Source organism: Anguilla rostrata, chromosome 18, assembly GCF_018555375.3.
Source record: "Anguilla rostrata isolate EN2019 chromosome 18, ASM1855537v3, whole genome shotgun sequence".
NCBI lineage: Eukaryota > Metazoa > Chordata > Actinopteri > Anguilliformes > Anguillidae > Anguilla > Anguilla rostrata.
In genome coordinates this window covers 19,737,789-19,756,609 of record NC_057950.1, presented here as the reverse complement: position 1 = coordinate 19,756,609, position 18,821 = coordinate 19,737,789, and the positions used below count along the sequence as shown (strand labels likewise).

Sequence of the window (18,821 nt, the reverse complement as noted above, 5' to 3'; positions counted from 1 at the left end):
CCACTGACCCCTGGGTGAGAGAGAGAGAGACCCCACTGACCCCTGGGTGAGAGAGAGAGAGAGCGGAGACCCCACTGACCCCTGGGTGAGAGAGAGAGACCCCACTGACCCCTGTGTGTGTGAGAGAGAGAGAGAGAGAGAGAGAGACCCCACAGACCCCTGTGTGTGTGAGAGAGAGGGGGGAGGTGACCACTGCCATTTCCCTTAGCTTATTACCGTTGATCCGTATGGGGCTATGTATTAATACCGGTTACTCAATATGTCTCAGCTTGTCAAAACCTGAGGGACACCGAGTGACCATCCTGCATAATTATAATTATCTATTTATTTTATTATTATTTATTTATTTATTTGAATTTGAGAGAGAGAGAGCCCAATGACCCGTGTGTGTGTGTGTGTGAGTGTGAGTGAGAGAGAGAGAGAGAGAGAGACCCCACTGACCCCTGTGTGAGAGAGAGGGAGACCCCAGATCACAGAAACGTACCATAATCTTGGGGAAGGCAGTGCTGCCCTTAGTCTTTCTTCTGAACACCAGACCCGCACAAACAGTAAAGACCACCACGGCAGCACCAGCACCCGCCAGGGCGAGGATTAAGGACCAATTATCTGCAGAATAGGCTCAAATTAAAATTAAAATAAAAAGTACAGCAGGCAAGCGGAACTACAGTACTGGATATTCCAAACTGAAATGTGCAATGCACCTTTCGGGGGTTGAATGGTTAGGGCAGTCTGGTTGAGCTCCTGGAGGCAGACTTCCTCAGCGGTTTCGATGTGTATGTTGTTCATCGTGCCTTTCAGCCGGATGCAGGGTTTCTCCTGGGCCCCGGGGGCCGACACGAGTTCCTCGCACAGGCCCTGCTCCCTCTCGCAGACCAGCCGCATGTTCTCCAGAGAGCCAATCAGGAGAAAGGAGCAGAGTGAGAATGCGGGTGGCCCGACTGAGCATAAAACGTCAAAAACTTACAAAAGAAACACAATGGCCGACGAAAGCTTTTGTGTGCAAATGCGTTTAAAGAGCCCGGGTTCCTGGCCACAGCGCAGTCTCCATGCTCACCTGCCCTAGGACCTCGTAGGTGAAGCTCTTGTAGTACTTTTTATCATTAACGTGACGCAGGGCCTTACGGTAGATGTCGAAGGGGTGACGGAACTCAAGTTTGAGCATGCCGCCTGACTTAGACAGGTTAACGGGCGGGAAATCCAGAAAGCCTGAAAGAGAGAGAGAGGCGGTACAGTCACAGCGCAACTCGCCCATCTGGGAAAACCAACAAAACCTGAGCGGGAAATAAGCCCATTATGCAAACATAATAAGCACGTAAGAGATTCAGAATGACGATGAGACCTGGTTTGAAAGCTGCAGAGAAACTCACAGAGTTTTTCCTGAAACTCGTTTGAGTTGTAGGTGAATTCTGCAGATGCAGCGGGCTCCGACCGGTTCAATCCGACCACTGCTGTTACGTTGAGGTAGAAGCCGAGCTGGATTGAGCGCAGGACCGGCTCGGACACGTTGCAGTGGCGATGCGTGATGTTGAAGCAGCTCTTAACCGAGTCACTGTGAGTGAGAAGGCAATCCGAGCAACCCGTTAATGCAGCACAGACTAGACCATTAATAACAGAAGGACATTAGCCCTGCATTTGGCCTTTTGTCCAGAAATATGATCAATGCCAATGGACCATGTTTTAATCAGAGGGTATTCAGCTTATTTGATAAAAACAAGAAATTGTAATAACCGATCAGCACTGAAATCTTGCAGTCAAGCAGGTATATTTAGGATGGATCAGGCAGACAACATTCTTACCTCTCACTTATACTGTCTGGCTTCAAGTAACGACTGTTCTTTTCTCTGCTGCTTAAATGTGTTGAGATGAAAGGGTTCAGTTCAGAAGCATACGTTAGCACGTGAATATCCACTGCAGACCGTCAGCACATGAACGTTCACTGTGGACTGTTAGCACGTGAACGTCCACTGCAGACCGTTAACACGTGAACGCTCACTGTGGAACGTTAGCACGTGAATATCCACTGCAGACCTTTAGCTCATGAACGTCCACTATGGACTGTTAGCACGTGAAATTTAAATGCTGAACGTTAACATGTGAACGTTCACTGCATAATATTAGCACGTGAATGTTTACTGCGGAACATTAGCACGTGAACATCCACTACAGAACCATCACCCCTGGAGAAGCAATAAGTGTCTTGAGCTTGGTGGGTTTACTGGATCTGCTCAAAACTCGCAGCAGCCTGACAGCCATTACATGAGATAGAGTCGCACAAACATAAATACTTGATTTCACAAACATTAATTCATAGGCTTAATGGAAGCACATACCTGCCATAAGGGAAGAGCTCCACAATGAAGCGGGGATGTAGAGAGGGCTGGCTGTAGTTCCAGTAGGCCACTGTTTTGAAATTGTGGCACTGTATTGTTACGTTGTCTGGAGGGGGAACTACAGGACAGAAAAAAAAACAATTTAAATCAAAAACAGCTGGATTCAGTCAATCAGGACACAGACAACCTGCTTTCAGATACAACTATAACTCAAAGGAGAAATATATACAACATTAATATTGCTTAAAACTTCTCTTGTCAACCAAGCCACTGGATCACTGCTCTGAAAGATCCACAAGGGGGCACTAGCAGTCCATATATTTTAGGCATTTCAGCCTTACAATTGTACTGTAGGGTCTTTGTATCAACAGTATCAAATTCAAAAGATAAAATGTTGAGTAAAACCGAGTTCAAGTAAGGTCTGTTAATCAATGGTTTGGTAATGGATTGCAGGAGTGTAAGGTTTGGTAGTAGATTGCAGGAGTGTATGGTTTGGTAGTAGACTGCAGGAGTGTAAGGTTTGGTAGTAGACTGCAGGAGTGTAAGGTTTTGTAATAGATTGCAGGAGTGTAAGGTTTGGTAGTAGATTGCAGGAGTGTAAGGTTTGGTAATAGATTGCAGGAGTGTAAGGTTTGGTAATAGATTGCAGGAGTGTAAGGTTTGGTAGTAGACTGCAGGAGTGTAAGGTTTGGTAATAGATTGCAGGAGTGTAACGTTTGGTAATAGAGTGCAGGAGTGTAAGGTTTGGTAATAGAGTGCAGGAGTGTAAGGTTTGGTAATAGATTGCAGGAGTGTAAGGTTTGGTAGTAGATTGCAGGAGTGTAAGGTTTGGTAATAGATTGCAGGAGTGTAAGGTTTGGTAATAGAGTGCAGGAGTGTAAGGTTTGGTAATGGATTTGTTACGACCAGCTCAAAAAGCTACAACATAAGGAGGGACACGACACCAGTTTTTACGCAAAAGAATATGGACTTTTATTTACAAAAAGACAACAGGGAAAACAGAAAAACAAACAGAAAAGCTGTGTCTTGTATCAGGGAGTGAGAGAGTGTGAACAGGGCAAGGAGCCTCTTATATAGGCCCAGCCCATGCCTTCACACAGGTGCCCTCACTCAGCTCATCAGTGAGCTGCACCTAGAATTTAAAGACACACACACACAAACAAAATAATAACAGGACAGAGTACGTAACACCCCCTCCCTTAAGATGACAGCCATACTGGTGTCATTCTACTGTAGCGCGTGAGAGGGCATCGGCCACAACATTATCAAACCCCTTTTTGTGACGGATTTTCAAACTGAAGTTCTGGGCCATAAGTGCCCAACACATAAGCCGTTGATTACTGTTATACATACGACTCAGGAACACAAGAGGGTTGTGATCTGTAAAAACTGTAACCGGCTGCGGAGTAGAGCCAACGTAAGCCTCGAAATGCTGGAGGGGCCCAGGGCCCAGAGCATAGCTAAGGCCTCTTTTTCGATCGTGCTGTAGTTACGCTGAGCTGCAGAGAACTTCTTAGAGATGTAACAGACAGGGTGATCGATGCTGGAGGAATATTCCTGTAGCAACACAGCACCAGCTCCAGTACCACTCGCATCAACCTCCAACTTGAACGGTACTGCAAAGTCAGGAGCCGACAGCACTGGGGAGCTACAGAGAAGAGTTTTAACTGTCTGAAAGGCCTGCTCACTTTGCTTCCCAAACCAAACTCTTAGTGGGGCTAAGGAGGTCTGTTAAAGGGGACACAATGGAAGCAAAGTTACGGCGAAACCCTCGGTAATAACCAGCTAAGCCAAGAAAACGACATAGCTCCCGCTTAGTAGTGGGAACAGGGAACTTAGTGATAGCGGTTACCTTAGCATCTATTGGATGCACTTGGCCCTGACCGACCTGCTTGCCTAGGTAGGTGATGGTAGCCTTGGCAAACTCACATTTTACAAGGTTCAAGGTGAGAGAAGCTTCTTGCAGACACTGAAACACAGTGGACAGGGCTTCCACATGAGATTGCCAGTCAGCTGAATAGATTACAACATCATCGAGATATGCCTCACAGTATGCTACTCCAGACAATACCCTCCGCATCAGGCGTTGAAAAGTGGCAGGGGCATTGCACATACCAAATGCCATGACCGTGTACTGCAGGAAATTGTCTGGGGTAACAAATGCAGAGATACTTGCCAGTAGCCCTTGAGCAAGTCTAACTTTGTGACATGGCGAGCAGCTCCAACCCTGTCTATACAGTCTTCCACACGAGGAAGAAGGAATGAATCTGGCTTGGTAACACTGTTCACCTTCCTGAAATCAGTACAAAAGCGTGGTGTCCCATCAGACTTTGGCACTAACAAACACGGAGAGCTCCAGGAGCTGGAACTACGAACAGCAAGGCCATGCTTTTGTAAATATTCAACCTCTTTCTGCATTTGAGCTCTTTTTGTCAGGTTCACACGGTAAGCATGCTGCTTGATGGGAAGACAGTCACCAACATCAATGTCATGTTGCAAGACAGTGGTTTGGGTAGGTACATCTGAAAATAGTGCACAATGATTTTCAATCAACCCGACTATGTCACTCTTGTGGGACCCAGAGAGGGGAGACAGATTAGTCTCCAAATCACCTAACACTTTGGAATTCTGCAATTGAACACACAGAGCATGATCTTCCCGGAGAGAGTAAGAAGGCAACACTGAGGCTAAAGCTACAGGCAACACATCAGCTGAAGTGGATGTATCTGTTTCACCAGACCTAGCAACATAAGGCTTCAGCATGTTAACATGGCATACACGAGTCTTGCGTCTCCTATCTGGGGTGCGAATAACAATCCGTTTCACTCAGTTTCTTTTCAACCACACGGGACCAGCAAACCTGGCTTGCAGTACTGAACCAGAGATGGGAAGGAAAGCCAGCACAGAGTCTCCAGATTTAAAACTTTGTTCAACAGCATTTTTATCAAAGTGAGCTTTCATCTTAGATTGGGAGATTGTCAATGCCTCCTTCGCTACCTCACAGGCATGGTGAACACGCACTCTGAAAGCACTGACATAGTCAAGTACATTTTGTTTAGGAGAAGAATCTCCAATCAACTGCTCACGCAACAATTTCAATGGGCCTTGAACCGTGTGGCCAAACACCAATTCTACAGGACTGAAACCCAATGACTCCTGAACAGATTCTCTGATAGCAAAAAGCAGGAGGGGTACTCCCTCATCCCATTCCTTACCAGTTTCAAGACAATAGGTACGCAACATATTCTTAAGGGTTTGGTGGAAGCGCTCTAGCGCCCCCTGGCTCTCTGGATGATAGGCACTAGAGATCTGATGCTTCACAGCCAACGCTTCTAACACCTGAGACAGGCTTCTCAGACTCAGAGATGGCTACTGAACCATTCATAAGGAACGGTGCAAAGGTTTTGTGCTCATGGCTATCTTTAGTGGACCGACTGGGACCATTTTCTACACTAGGCAACTGACATGGTACTGAAGCTATCAGCCCTACAGGCTTAGCAGCTTTCTGCGTTTTACTGAAAGCATGAGTCAGCTATGACGTGACCAGGCTTTTTACAATAGAAACAAGTTCTCTCAGGGTTTCCATTGCTAGACCTAGCAGCCTTTGTAGCGAAAGCTGAAGAACCAGAACCACTGCTGCCAGTTTTAAAGAAACGAGGAGTGCGAGGAGAAGCATAGCTCTTAGTCTCACGGGATCTATCGCTAAAAACTACCTTGTGAGCCAAGACATAGGCTACTCATCAGCAAGCACAGCAGCCTCCTCCACCTTACACGCTCTCTGCTCACTCAGGTGGCAACCACCTCAGGGACACAATTTCTGAACTCCTCCAGAAGAATCAACTGTTGAAGTTGTTCTTTAGTCTCAACTTTTTGAGATGTGCACCACCTGTTAAAGAGGATTTCCTTCTCTCTGGAAAACTCCACAAATGTTTGCTTCTCAACCTTTCGCCAACCTCTAAAACGCTGCCTGTAGGCCTCTGGGACCAACTCATAAGCACTCAAGATGGCCACTTTAACAACCTCATAGTCAGAGCTTTGGTACACACTGAAACAATAATGTCCAGACATCCTTAGGCTATTCCAAAGTGGTAGCTACACGCTCAAAATGGGAAAAGTATTTTTCCACATCCTTCTCAGAGAAATGAGGAACTAAACTTATGTTCTTACCAACATTAAATCGAGTAGGGGAGACAGAGGATGTATGAGAATTAGCTGTGTTAGGTTCAGATCTTGACCTAAACTCCAGTTCTCTCAATTTGTCTTCATGTACCAACCGCATCTCACGTTCTGCCTCAATCTCTAGCTTCCTCAACTCTTCTCTTTCCCTTGCTCGAACTGCCTCAATCTCCAACTGTTTTATCTTGAACTGCACTTCTAATTCTCTTAAGCGTACAGAATGTTCCTCTTGAGCCTGTACCTTTACCTGCTCTTTCTTGCCGCCAAGAAACTTAAGACTCACTTAAGTCTGGCTCTATATCAGACTGGCTAGACTCCCTGGGCAATACTCCCTGCTCAACACTCCCTGCTCAACAAGTACAGTGGCTATTTTAGTTCTAAGTTCATCTTTCTCACGAGAACCCGGAGCAATTTCCATGTGGTAATGCTCTGCAATGGACATGAGCTGTGCTTTAGTACAACGAAAAAGCTGCTCTGTTGTAGGAGCTTCACTAAACCCCTGTAGATCAAACTCCATAGTGGAATCACAAATTAGGCCTACTTGATGTAGAACAAAAAAAATAAAAATAAATAATAGCAACAATTACAGGAAAGTACTACCGGAGGCAGCACACAAATAAGCTCACTAAAGTAAGCTTCCTCACTAGATAGCTACAAACCAGCGCAACACAACGTAACACTACCACACAGAACTAAAGTGTTACAAAACAGGGCGCAGCTAACATTACTGTAGGCCTACACAAAGCCAAATGTAAGCAATAGAACTTGAAAAGCACTAGGCTGATAAAGTAGCAGTTACTCAAAAACTATTTCAGGCCACACAGTATAGAAATAGCATTAGCAATGCTGCCACTCTTACATGATTCAGTACAACTCAAGCACTAAGCTCTACTAATTTTACTGCACTGAGAAGAAAGTAGGCTATACAAAATTTAGTCCCTGCAAAAAGCATGTGACCACACAAACACAAAGCTCACACCAACAAAATGAGAAAGCCTACTCAAACTGCCAGTCTAATCAGGGTTACAAATGTTACAGAACACAACCACAGTCTAGCACTTAACAGAAACTACTGCGCATAACAAAATAAAATGCCCTAACTCCCTACATTCTCACAGAACGCGGTGCGTGTGAAGAACAAGGGCCAGCGAATGCCACCACATGCTATCACTAGATTAGAATTTGACGTTTCTAACTTACCTACTCTAGAACTTAGGCTACCTGGTTTCCTCTCTGCCTAAGAGACAAATTCTATCTAATTAGAACTCAACTAGTCTTCGTCGGCTTTCCCGGGCACGCCAGGGGCCACCCCAGGGTTACCACACAAAAACAACAAAGTGGTGATGGTCACACCAACACCTGTAGGCTTACTTAACCAGGCAAGCTCAAAAAAATGAAAACTCTACCTCATGTGGCAACATCAGCATGAACCTACTAACTAACAGAAACAAAATAGAAAACGTAGCTCTAGGGGTACAAAGATTAACTCACCTAACTCAATAATGAGCTTTGGACGAGCCCCCAATATGTTACGACCAGCTCGAAAAGCCGCAACATAAGGAGGGACACGACACCAGTTTTTACACAAAAGAATATGGACTTTTATTTACAAAAAGACAACAACAGGGAAAACAGAAAAACAAACAGAAAAGCTGTGTCTTGTATCAGGGAGTGAGAGAGTGTGAACAGGGCAAGGAGCCTCTTATATAGGCCCAGCCCATGCCTTCACCCAGGTGCCCTCACTCAGCTCATCAGTGAGCTGCACCTAGAATTTAAAGACACACACACACAAACAAAATAATAACAGGACAGAGTACGTAACAGATTGCAGGAGTGTAAGGTTTGGTAATAAATTACAGGAGTGTAAGGTTTGGTAATGTATTCCAGGAGTGTAAGGTTTGATAATAGATTAAGGAGTGTAAGGTTTGGTAATAGATTGCAAGAGTGTAAGGTTTGAAGGTTTGGTAATGTATTGCAGGAGTGCAATGTTTGGTATGATGCAGATGTAAGGTTTGGTAATGATACAGGGTTGTATTTGCTAATGATTGCAGAGTGTAAGGTTGGTAATAGACTACAGGAGTGTAAGGTTTGACAATAGATTAAGGAGTGTAAGGTTTGGTAATAGACTACAGGAGTGTAAGGTTTGGTAATAGATTACAGGCAGGCGGCAGAGTTCTTGATGCCACACAGGGTAGGGGTTAGGGTTAGGCTAAATGATTATAGATGCAAAGTTTCTCCTGGGCTCAGTGGAAAAATAGCATGTGTGGTTTCAAAAACATCAATACACCCCCTTGAGTGAGAGGCGCATATGGGTGTATGCAGGTGTATGTATGTGTATGTAGGTGTAAGCAGATATATGCAAGTGTATGCAGGTGTATGCAGGTATATGCAGATGTATGCAGGTGTATGTAGGTTTATGCAGGCGTATGCAGGTGTATGCAGGTTGTGTGCACGCATATAGGCTAAACCCGGGAAGAGGAGAGGTTAAACAAGGTCATTCCTACTTTATTCTGGTACTTTCATAATAAACACAGAAGACAGGACAGTGAGTGAATGAGTGTAAAGGTGAACAGTTAGCAGAGGAAAATTAAAACTCACAATCAACTAGTGCACTGCGTCACCGTTTCTTTGTTTTCATTTCACCATTTCCAGTGAAATCAGGACACTGGTGATGTCAAATTCTCAGAATTCAGATAAGAATCGGTACAGCTAACAGTCTGGAGGTGAAGCTTTGACTTCATTCTGCTTTTCATGCTGAAAATGAAATCAAAGCAGAGCCTCCAGTATAGCAATACACTGGAGACAACAGCAAACTTCTATGGGTCTGCTATTGCTGCCAACTTGGTCAGTAAAACTGTCACTAAATTAAACAGAAGCTTTTTTTGTTTAAATGTGGAAGAGTTATAAAAAAAATTTTTTTAAAACACAGGACACTGCAGTATTACAAAGTACAAGCAACAGAGAAGAGGAACCATTTCGAAATCATGAAACTTCTGATTTCCAAATACAGTCAGTACAAGGTGACGGCGAAAAATCTTTTCTTTGCGGTCACATAATAACCCTACCTCAGCAGTGCCCAAATGCACACGGCCTCTGTGTGATTACATGCAAGAGCTCACGCCATTGAGACTCAGAGGAAACAGGCTACAGTCAGGCTTTCATGTTTTTAAAGGAGGTCTGAGCAAATGATAAAAAGATCTTAACACCTTTTAACGGGAAAAGTTAAAATGTAGGTTAAGGTCAGAGATTGCAGTGGCTTTTTTTGCCACTGAACTTTTGGCCAGCAAAATTTTAAGCTTTCAGAACATTCAGATAGATAGACTGATTATATAGATAGACATACAGGTAAATATATAGATCAGATACATATCGAATGACTACAGCCTAAATAAGGTATCTAGCTATTTTTCATTAGCAAGGATTTCACTCACAGTACTGCATCTCAAAAGCACAGAATCTTAATGGTATTGCCAAAAATAACTTCCAGCAGGCTGGTAGTTCCCTAATGCTTACAGTCTAGGCCTATTTCTACTGGATCAAAATTGCACTGAGAAGCTGCCTGTAGGAGAAGGTTATGCACTAAAACTTGCCCCACATACAGTTTCAAGTAGCTGCCCACATTCAGCCATGAACTATCGCCACAAGTTTAAATAAACTGGGGGCTAGCCTTCACAATAGCCACAATATAATTTATTGCATGTTATAAATAGCCCATTTTTTCTCTGTCAAAACTTGATGACCATGAACGGGCCTAAAGATGAGCATATGATGAGCAAAATGTTATTTGGTCCTGTTAAATAGGCTACATTATTATCTGCTAGCTAAAATGCATTAATGCTCAACTACTGCAGATTCTGGTGCTTTCAAATGTCCACTGAAAACAGCAGGGAGAAGTACAATTTGAGCAAATTATCCACAACAACAAGGCAGAGAGGAATAAGGGTTCTGTAAATGAGCAACACGGTACTGTCTCATAACGCAGTTGTACAGTTCTTAACCACACCTGCGACTGTGTTAACCACAGCAGTCTGAAATGAGTCACCTCCCAGTGGCTGTTCTAACACATCGCCAGTAAGCCTTCACCGTGGTTTCTCACAACCGTGAGGCTTGATTCTGAAGTTTCTGCTCAGTCTCATGCAGAGGGGTCCTTTCGCTTCCTCCTTCTCACAAAACGCCGTGGAATGCCCAGACGCGGAGAAGCGGCTTCCCGCATTGTGGGACGTCAGCAGCTGGACTGGGCACTACACCGGCTCATAACAGTGGGCCTCTGGACCGGCAGCCCTTCCCAATGCAAATAATACTGTGTAAATATGAAGATATTGCATGAGAAGCATAACAATTACAAACTACTTGTTCACAAAGGCACTGCAAACAATGGTGAATTCTTAAATGTAACCCCGAGTACAAGGTTGCAGTGCAGTACAGGGCAGATCTTGTAGAGCAGTGGTGTCAAACTCGTGCCATGGAGGGCCGTGTGTATGCAGGTTTTCATTCCAACCAATTAATGCTGCCTTAATTGAGTCCAATTACTCATTCAGCCATATGCGTTTAACTGCAGTGAAGCACAGAATATAAGAAAATTTTTATTTAGACAATGCGGGTCACCATAGACGTCGGGTCACCATTGTGCACAAACCTGCATCCCTAATTCAGCAAATAATTTAACTAATTATATAATCAAGATCTGAGGCTGGAATGAAAACCTGCATACACACGGCCCTCCATGGCACGAGTTTGACACCACTGTTGTAGAGGAAGCGGAACTGATTATCTGAACGTTGGCATCCAGCACTGCATCAAGCCTGGACATGAAAATCAGGAGGGCCTGTACTGCATCTGCAGCTCTTGGTGAAACATGCCTGCCTTTGATCTAGATCACCACACATTGGCATGGATACAAAACAAGGTGTTTTTTTTGGAAGCCAAAAAGAGGTCACCGTCTACATGATGAATGTCAGTTCCAGGAACCATCAGGCTGCTAACTTTCTATTCTCTCAAACGTGCAAGCAGGGAAGATCTGTGTAGAGTCAGTCTGACCTAAATATTAAAACCACAGTTTACAGGACAGCCAATCGGGGAGGTAAAGACATTGTTGTTTAGGTTTTTTTTAATTTTTTTTTTTAAAACCAATGCAGTGTTAGCACTCTGTTGCATACGCAACCAGCATACATTACTTAACTTTATATAACCACACACAATTCCCTCACACAAGTAGTGACGTTTGTCCTTACTTCTGTTCACTGATCCAGAATAAACCATAACAAAGGTCTGGCTCACTCACGCAGACGCATCACCCAGTAAAAGACTGCAGATCATTCCCACGACGCCTTTGTTCCGCAGACACAATCATTTCCTTAACAAATCAGATGCTCCATGAAGAGCCAATACGTGAACTTCAAAAATCTAGCCAATGACTACAAAATGCACAGGCCTATTTCCTGGCTCATTTCTCGCATTGACCGAAAATGCATCACATGCACGATTATCTGCTCATGATTGTGATGCGGTGGCACGGCCGCTGCTCTCCGTGTGGGATCACGCAGTGTTTCCCTGCACGTGTCCGAGGCGTCACGTCAAACTGGCAGAACGAGCAGTGGTCGCGCTAGCCCATGGAATACTGCGTCTTTGGAACACAGGACATTTTAAAATCTGTATTTTACACCAATTCACTTGCGTTCTGATAAATATAACCATCTTTACCATAATATGCCAACTCAGTAATAATAGGCTATAACAATGTCATTCCTAATTTAATTATGACAGCTGCAGCAGAAGTAGGATGAAATAACAGGACTAGAAGGATGAAATATGTGACAAAAAATGTTTTGCCGTTCAAAATGAATTTTTGCCACACAGGTTAACAATTTATACTTTTTTTTAAAAACCTAGGAGCAATTTCGGTTTTTATTTTCATCATGTTGAGAAAACTAGCAAGAGGCGTGACATCTCATTTTCGACTTTTCATTCAAATTAAGGCCTTCCTATTTTAATTTTGGAATGCTACTAAATATTATGATCAATAAATAACACAACTGTCAGACACTGAAATACTATGATCTCAAAGAAACAGTAGTTTTGTTGTGGTTCAAGACTGGGTCATTGTCCAATGTAATCTTTAAAAAAGACCTTGGAATATCAGCATTTATAGAAGGCAGTGTACTTTTTCTAGCATTGTGGCTCTTTTTTTTCCTGCAAAAAAATGCCAAATTAACACAACCACTGATGAACTGAGTGCCATGAGCGCCTGGCTAATGTGAACCGTCTGAAACCACGACTCTCACACTTCACTTGTGTGAACCGGTTTCAGTCGCTCACCACTGCAGACTAGTCACGGACTCGGATACAATATCAGCCATTTTCAGAAGCAGTGCTCATGTTTGCCTCGACTGGCTATAGCTGACTGCCGGGTTTACTTGGAATGACCACTTGCTTACGGCCGTGAAACACTGAACGTTGTCCTACCACGCCAGCGAGCTCCTCGGGTAGCGACAAGGACTCAGTGTTGATAACTAGAACAGCGCAAGCTTTTCTGATTCGGCTAAACTTAGCTGCCAATGACCATGTGCAAACAGAAATATTTAGTTGTCTTGAACCAAAGGAAAAACTACATTGTGACCATATGATTCAGTGAAGGATTTATTGTGCACGTTTTTCCTGAAAGCACAGTTCTTATTGGTTGTTTGGTTGTTGGGGGGTTTGGTTGTTGGTCTAGCTCGTCCAATGGCAGTGGAGACGCATGCCCAAGGTTGTGCGCTCAAACAGCTGCCCAGAACATAAAGCAAAAACTTATATTTTCTGTAGTATGTGTATTACTTACTAAAACCTGCATGAACATAGATTTCCGGTAATGCCACTGTAAAATAGCTCATCAAAATTAGTCGATGTTGATTGGTTAACTGATGCTAACAGCATGAAACCATTATGGTTACAACCCTTCCATTTTCCCTCCCATTTCTCCAAATGCTGATTTATTAAACAATAGTGGTTCCGCTATTCAAGGATATCAAATAAAAAATGTGTTTATTCAGCTCTCATGGGTTCTGACATGAGTACAAAAGAGTGCAGCTGTTACATGGATCCAGATACGCTATATGCGTATAGTGGTTATTCAGTTTGTTTAGAGAAAAAAACATGTTTGTGTTAAAATGTGTGTGAGTGTGCACTAAAATGTGTGAGTGTGCAGAACAGCAGACCTGCCAACCTTGGGAAAATATTTTGAGTACCACAATAGTCAGTGTAATGCTTAGTTCACATGCTTTCGCACCACTTCGCTTTGCACACAAAAGTCTGCAAGACACACACACAAGCCTTTCTTCATAATTCTAGTTTTGACTGTAGAAATGATCAGGTAAAATTGTAAAATTTGACCTGATTCTAAAATATCACTTGCACTGCTCTGGGCTATATTATGATATACTTGCAAGTCAAAAGTTTGAGTACACCTGCTTAAAACCATTTTTTTCATGATTAATATTTCATTATATGATATGTGTGCCTATGCAAACTGATAACCATAAGTGAATTGCATTTAATTATTTAATAAAAATACAAAAATGTATTTTGTATATTGTAACATATGTTTTCATTTTCAAGTATTTACAGAAACGTATGTTGTAATGTAAAAAAAAAAAGAAAAAAGAAAAAAAACATGTTGCAATGTAAAACACTGTCCTTTATGAATAAAACCAAGTTTCTGTTCATGATTTCCATTTTTATTTAATAATTAAATAATTGATTCAGCTTATATAGGCACACATCATATAGGGCTAATGACAAAAAGTATTCAATTGAAAACTTATTTAGGAATGCAGGCCTTTGTAACCAGAGGTTTAGCTAAATTATTACATGAAGCTTCTTGGTGGCTAATGTCAAAATCATAAATGCACAATGTGCAAAATGCATGGTGCGGAAGTTCTGAGGGGCGGAGGTACGGCCATTGTTCCTGATATTTTGCTCCAACAGTGCGCGATTCAAATTTAGAACAGGGAGTCTCCGTGGCGTTTGAGTTACTGCAGCTAAATAATTCCATCAGTTATTCACACGTCTCGTAACGAGGCTAAATCGTATGCGAGCTACTACTACGGCTAACTATATACACAAATTTATCTCGTTAGGATATAGGCTACCCCTTGAAATGAATCATGACGTAAAGTTACCGAACATGTTTCAACGTTTTATGTTAACATTATGGTCACATTTTTGTGCTTGATTATTACTCTCCCACTTCTCATTTTACCTCAGCAATGTAGCGTTACGCCTCGGTGGATAATAAAGTACCGCTGCGTATCAGTGGATGTTGAGTGGGTCGGGGAGGAGTTACAGAACCACAAGCACAAGGTCGCATCTGGTCCAATCCGAGGGATGTAGTTTAAATACCGAATAAATGTACGGCATTGTTTTGTATTGATTGTTTTCCGTAATTAAATTAGAATAATTTTTTGTTCTTCTTTTGCGTAGTTTCAGTTGGCATTTCGTACATGCGTATTTTGACCAAGAATTGCGTGGTTGGTACACAAAAAGCGTGCAGGTTGGCAGGTCTGGAACAGTGTTCTTTTACTTATGCTGACCATGCTGACCGTGTACTTCCTTATAATTACGCTGACACTGTGTGGTGATGTATTAATACCATGTGATGAATAACATGCAAGAGGAATAATAGAGGAATAATATGCCATGGAAATTTCCAACACCAGCTTCGCTTCTGACCAGCATTTTACTAACACCTCAGCAAGAACGTGCAGCAACCAGCTTGTCTCCGACATACATAACGCATTTGTAACAAACTAGCAAAACACACCGCTAAACAGAAATGACACAGGGAAGTGATACAGACACGCGCACACACGCACGCTTGCGCAGACGTCAGGCTTCTTCTGATAGCTGGAGAACGACTAAAGGTCAGCATGTCAAAGAGACAGAGGCTGACAGCCCAACTTAGCATGCCTACTGAACAAGCTATCCAGTGGTGGTGACAAGAACATTTTTAATGGCCAGGATGGCACCAACAGTTATTTTGGTGGTATATAGCCTATATGGTGGGCCCTCTGTAAAACTTTATTTCTGCTGAAAATGTGATGGTGACAGGAACGACTGCCCACCCCCAAATCTCCCACTGCAGCACTCTGGACCCAAATGAACTATTCCACAATACAGCAACAAGACACTGGGATTCTCACCAGTGGTTTCTGGGTCTGTATACAAAACACTGAATTGTCTTATGTAGGACAATGTGCATATGTAGTTTATTCTGAGTGCACCTGAATGACCACATAGCTACTGGTCACAGGTTAGTGTTATCTTAATAGATATTTAAATGAGGCCAGATATGTGAGTCTAAATATAGGCCCTGTGTACATTCATATCCAACGAGGTTGACCAATAAGATTTCTCAATATGCAATACATATGGTTGTCTGTTCACACCAGTATTGGACACACACAAAACATTATAAGCATGGGGTAATATAGTGAAGATTAGATGGATGCAAGGTCACCATACTCCACAGGCTTCTTGGACGTATCCACCAATCAATGTTGGCATTTTGATTTATTATTATTATTATTATTTTTTTTTGCTACCATCATACCCTGTGATTGGAGAAGGTCTTCTCTGGCTTCTATTCGAAAGGTGGTAGCCACATGTCCCATCCCCGTAATCGGCATGTAATATAAAACGCAGCCTCACGATTTGTCTACAATCTTCACTAACACACTCATCTCACTTCACTGGCTCCCTGTTAGAGCACATCAGATACTGGCCCCTTAATGGAGGAAAACACTTTCCAAACTGGCCAGAACATCTTGGTCTTTATCCAGTTTATGTCTGGAAAAGGATGACTGCAGCAGACTGTGGTTCTACCCAATTATAGGAGTGTCTGCTTGTAACGTACAGCATCTGAAGTGTACATTTTAAACACACACAACAGGATATGCAAGGCATTAATATCAGTGTAAGCCACCACGGGTTTACATAATTTACACAAAACACAACTGTCACCTGCACTAGATAGGAGTGTAAACAAGGCCTTAGATACCAGCAGAATCCAAACAAACCTTTCTCCAGATGCCATCAAATACCACGCACAGGCCTCGTAAAGAAATCGTAGCCTAAATGGACCCTAAAGATCATTTTACCTTAAACGTGCTGCCTACATTTTTTTAAATTCATGCTAGAATTACAACCTCAACATGCTTCCGCAAATACAACCGTTCACTGTAACAAAGGAAACAACTAGAAATAAATAAACAAATAAAAAAGTGAAATGTTACTCTCAAGGCACTTTCAGTTGTGATAGGCTATAGGCTTTTGATGACATCGGAATAGAAAATCAGGACCGATCGACAAATGAGAACCAATATGAAAACAAAGCGCTTTGTCAGAAACAAACTCCGGGCACACCGATAGCGTTTCAATGTGACGACCGCTTTCAGTTCCTAGACAGTACACGAGGACACTTACCGTAAGAGAAGCCTTTATCCAGGAACAACTGCAGTAGCATGAACACGGTCGGCGCTACGCTATACATTGTCAATATGATAACTGCTAAACCTAATGAACACTAAATTCCAAATTAACGCAAAACTGTTCCGTCGGTAGGCCTACGTGAAATCCCTAGATTTTCAGGAAGCTGTTTTTTGGTAATGAGACTGCGTCGGACGGCATTTCCAGAGGACGCACACGCTCAGACGCACTGAGCACCTTATTGGACATTCGGGAGGTGGGAGGGGCTTCCGAGAATACATCTGATCGGGAAATCCCAAAAAATTACAGCGAACTATCTGTAAAGCTAACAAAATGTCGGCATATCGTCCATTTTGAATGCTTTTTTTCTCTCCGCATTTTGGCATGCAGCGGAATCGATAAATAACTATTACAACTGACCTATTCCATTACAATTTATAGAACATCGTTGCACATGTTGTCTTGGCCAGTTCAGATCAGTGATTCGCAACGAGACGAAACGGTTTTAGAATGTTGCAGAGAAAATTGCAGCGGTGTGAACTGGTTAGTTGCAGAGTGTCTAAAGCCGTTGCCTGGGGGTCTCAAAAGACCCACCTTGTCAAATCGCCAAGTGCAGTTGTAGAAGGTTTACGGTCAGACCTCTTGGGATTTTGCAAGTTGCATCCAGTCTCGTTGCGAATCATTGATCTGAACTGGCCTTTAAGAACGCGCGCGCGTGTGCCAGTCACACGTGCGGGTCTGTTCGATTTGACTTTTAAAGAGGCTATTGACATAAAACTGAGGGAAAGGTGGGTTTTTTAAATGAACCAAATTCAAGTGGTTGAAGCCGATATGAATGCATAATTTTGTAACTGGGTGGGTGACTATACATGTTCTTATTCCCTCATTTCTGATAAGCGTAAACAATGAGCCTGTCCCCGAGTGGTCATTATAAAATAGTACAAACCTGTCCAAAAAGTGGAACAAATCTGCCATATTGACTGACTGGCTTCCTGATGCCCAATTGGCCAATGCTGTTACTGACACTGTTTGCATTTGTTATGCTATAGTTATTATGATATATGTTAAATAATATTGTTTCTGAATTTGTGTCTGCTTTAAACATGGGATTTGTATGCTATAATAGCTGGAACTGGATTTGTAAGACATGCAAATGCTTCATTAATGTGCGACTTATTCTAGAAATATAAGACATTCTTATTGTTCAACCTCTTCACACTAGTCTCCTGATATACATTCAAACTGCCTGCATTGACAGCAGTCACAATCATATTAAATGAAATATTTTTCATGTGTTCAAACATGGACATACAGCCAGAGGATAAAGGGAGTTGTGTGTAAACTCACTGTTATGCACCTCAGCTGCAAATAGAGCATGTGAAGTACATAATTAAGTACAATTAGCCTATACTATCAGCAGAGGTTTCTCGTATTAATATCAAAGTACCATTAAAATATGTTTCTCATATTAATATAATTCCAGGTTAACAGAACCGCATCAATCAGCATCAAACAGTCACATGAAACGGATGTTTTAAAAACCTCGTCTACAGTCAGGATGTAGAACATCCTCAAATGGACCCTGCGCCATCTGGTGGAGTAATTTCACAAAAACGCTGTAGCGGGAAGTGAAAAGGTGAAATGCGTGAAACAAAACAAGACTAGGATCCGGCCGACCAATGGTGTAACTTCATAACTCAGTCACTCAGTCAGTCGCTGTTGCGGTCCAGCCAAAAATATATTTTTCTTGTAAATATGTAAATCAGACCAATTTGTGAGATTCCACCTTAATAGGGGGGTAACAATCATAGTGTTCGACAAGCCAGGCATGAACCGCACTAGAGAACGTGTGAA

General features: G+C 42.6%; 1 protein-coding gene across 8 annotated transcripts; it reads right to left on the bottom strand.

The window, feature by feature from the left end:
• Positions 1 to 321: 321 nt before the first annotated feature.
• LOC135244741 (interferon gamma receptor 1-like) lies at positions 322 to 17,341 on the bottom strand. 8 transcript variants are annotated; one of them, XM_064317264.1, is made up of 7 exons: positions 16,965 to 17,341; positions 2,331 to 2,448; positions 1,797 to 1,847; positions 1,368 to 1,549; positions 1,055 to 1,206; positions 702 to 885; positions 322 to 618 (listed from the first exon to the last, which is right to left on the bottom strand). In XM_064317264.1, the coding sequence occupies exons 1-7, from the start codon at positions 17,029 to 17,031 to the stop codon at positions 344 to 346; spliced, it is 1,029 nt and encodes a 342-aa protein (XP_064173334.1). In that variant the 5' UTR covers positions 17,032 to 17,341; the 3' UTR covers positions 322 to 343. The 8 variants fall into 8 exon arrangements, with proteins under 8 accessions (XP_064173334.1, XP_064173335.1, XP_064173332.1 ...); XM_064317265.1 differs by having other exon boundaries at positions 1,797 to 1,844; positions 16,965 to 17,337; XM_064317262.1 differs by lacking the exon at positions 16,965 to 17,341 and adding an exon at positions 16,093 to 16,652.
• Positions 17,342 to 18,821: the final 1,480 nt, after the last annotated feature.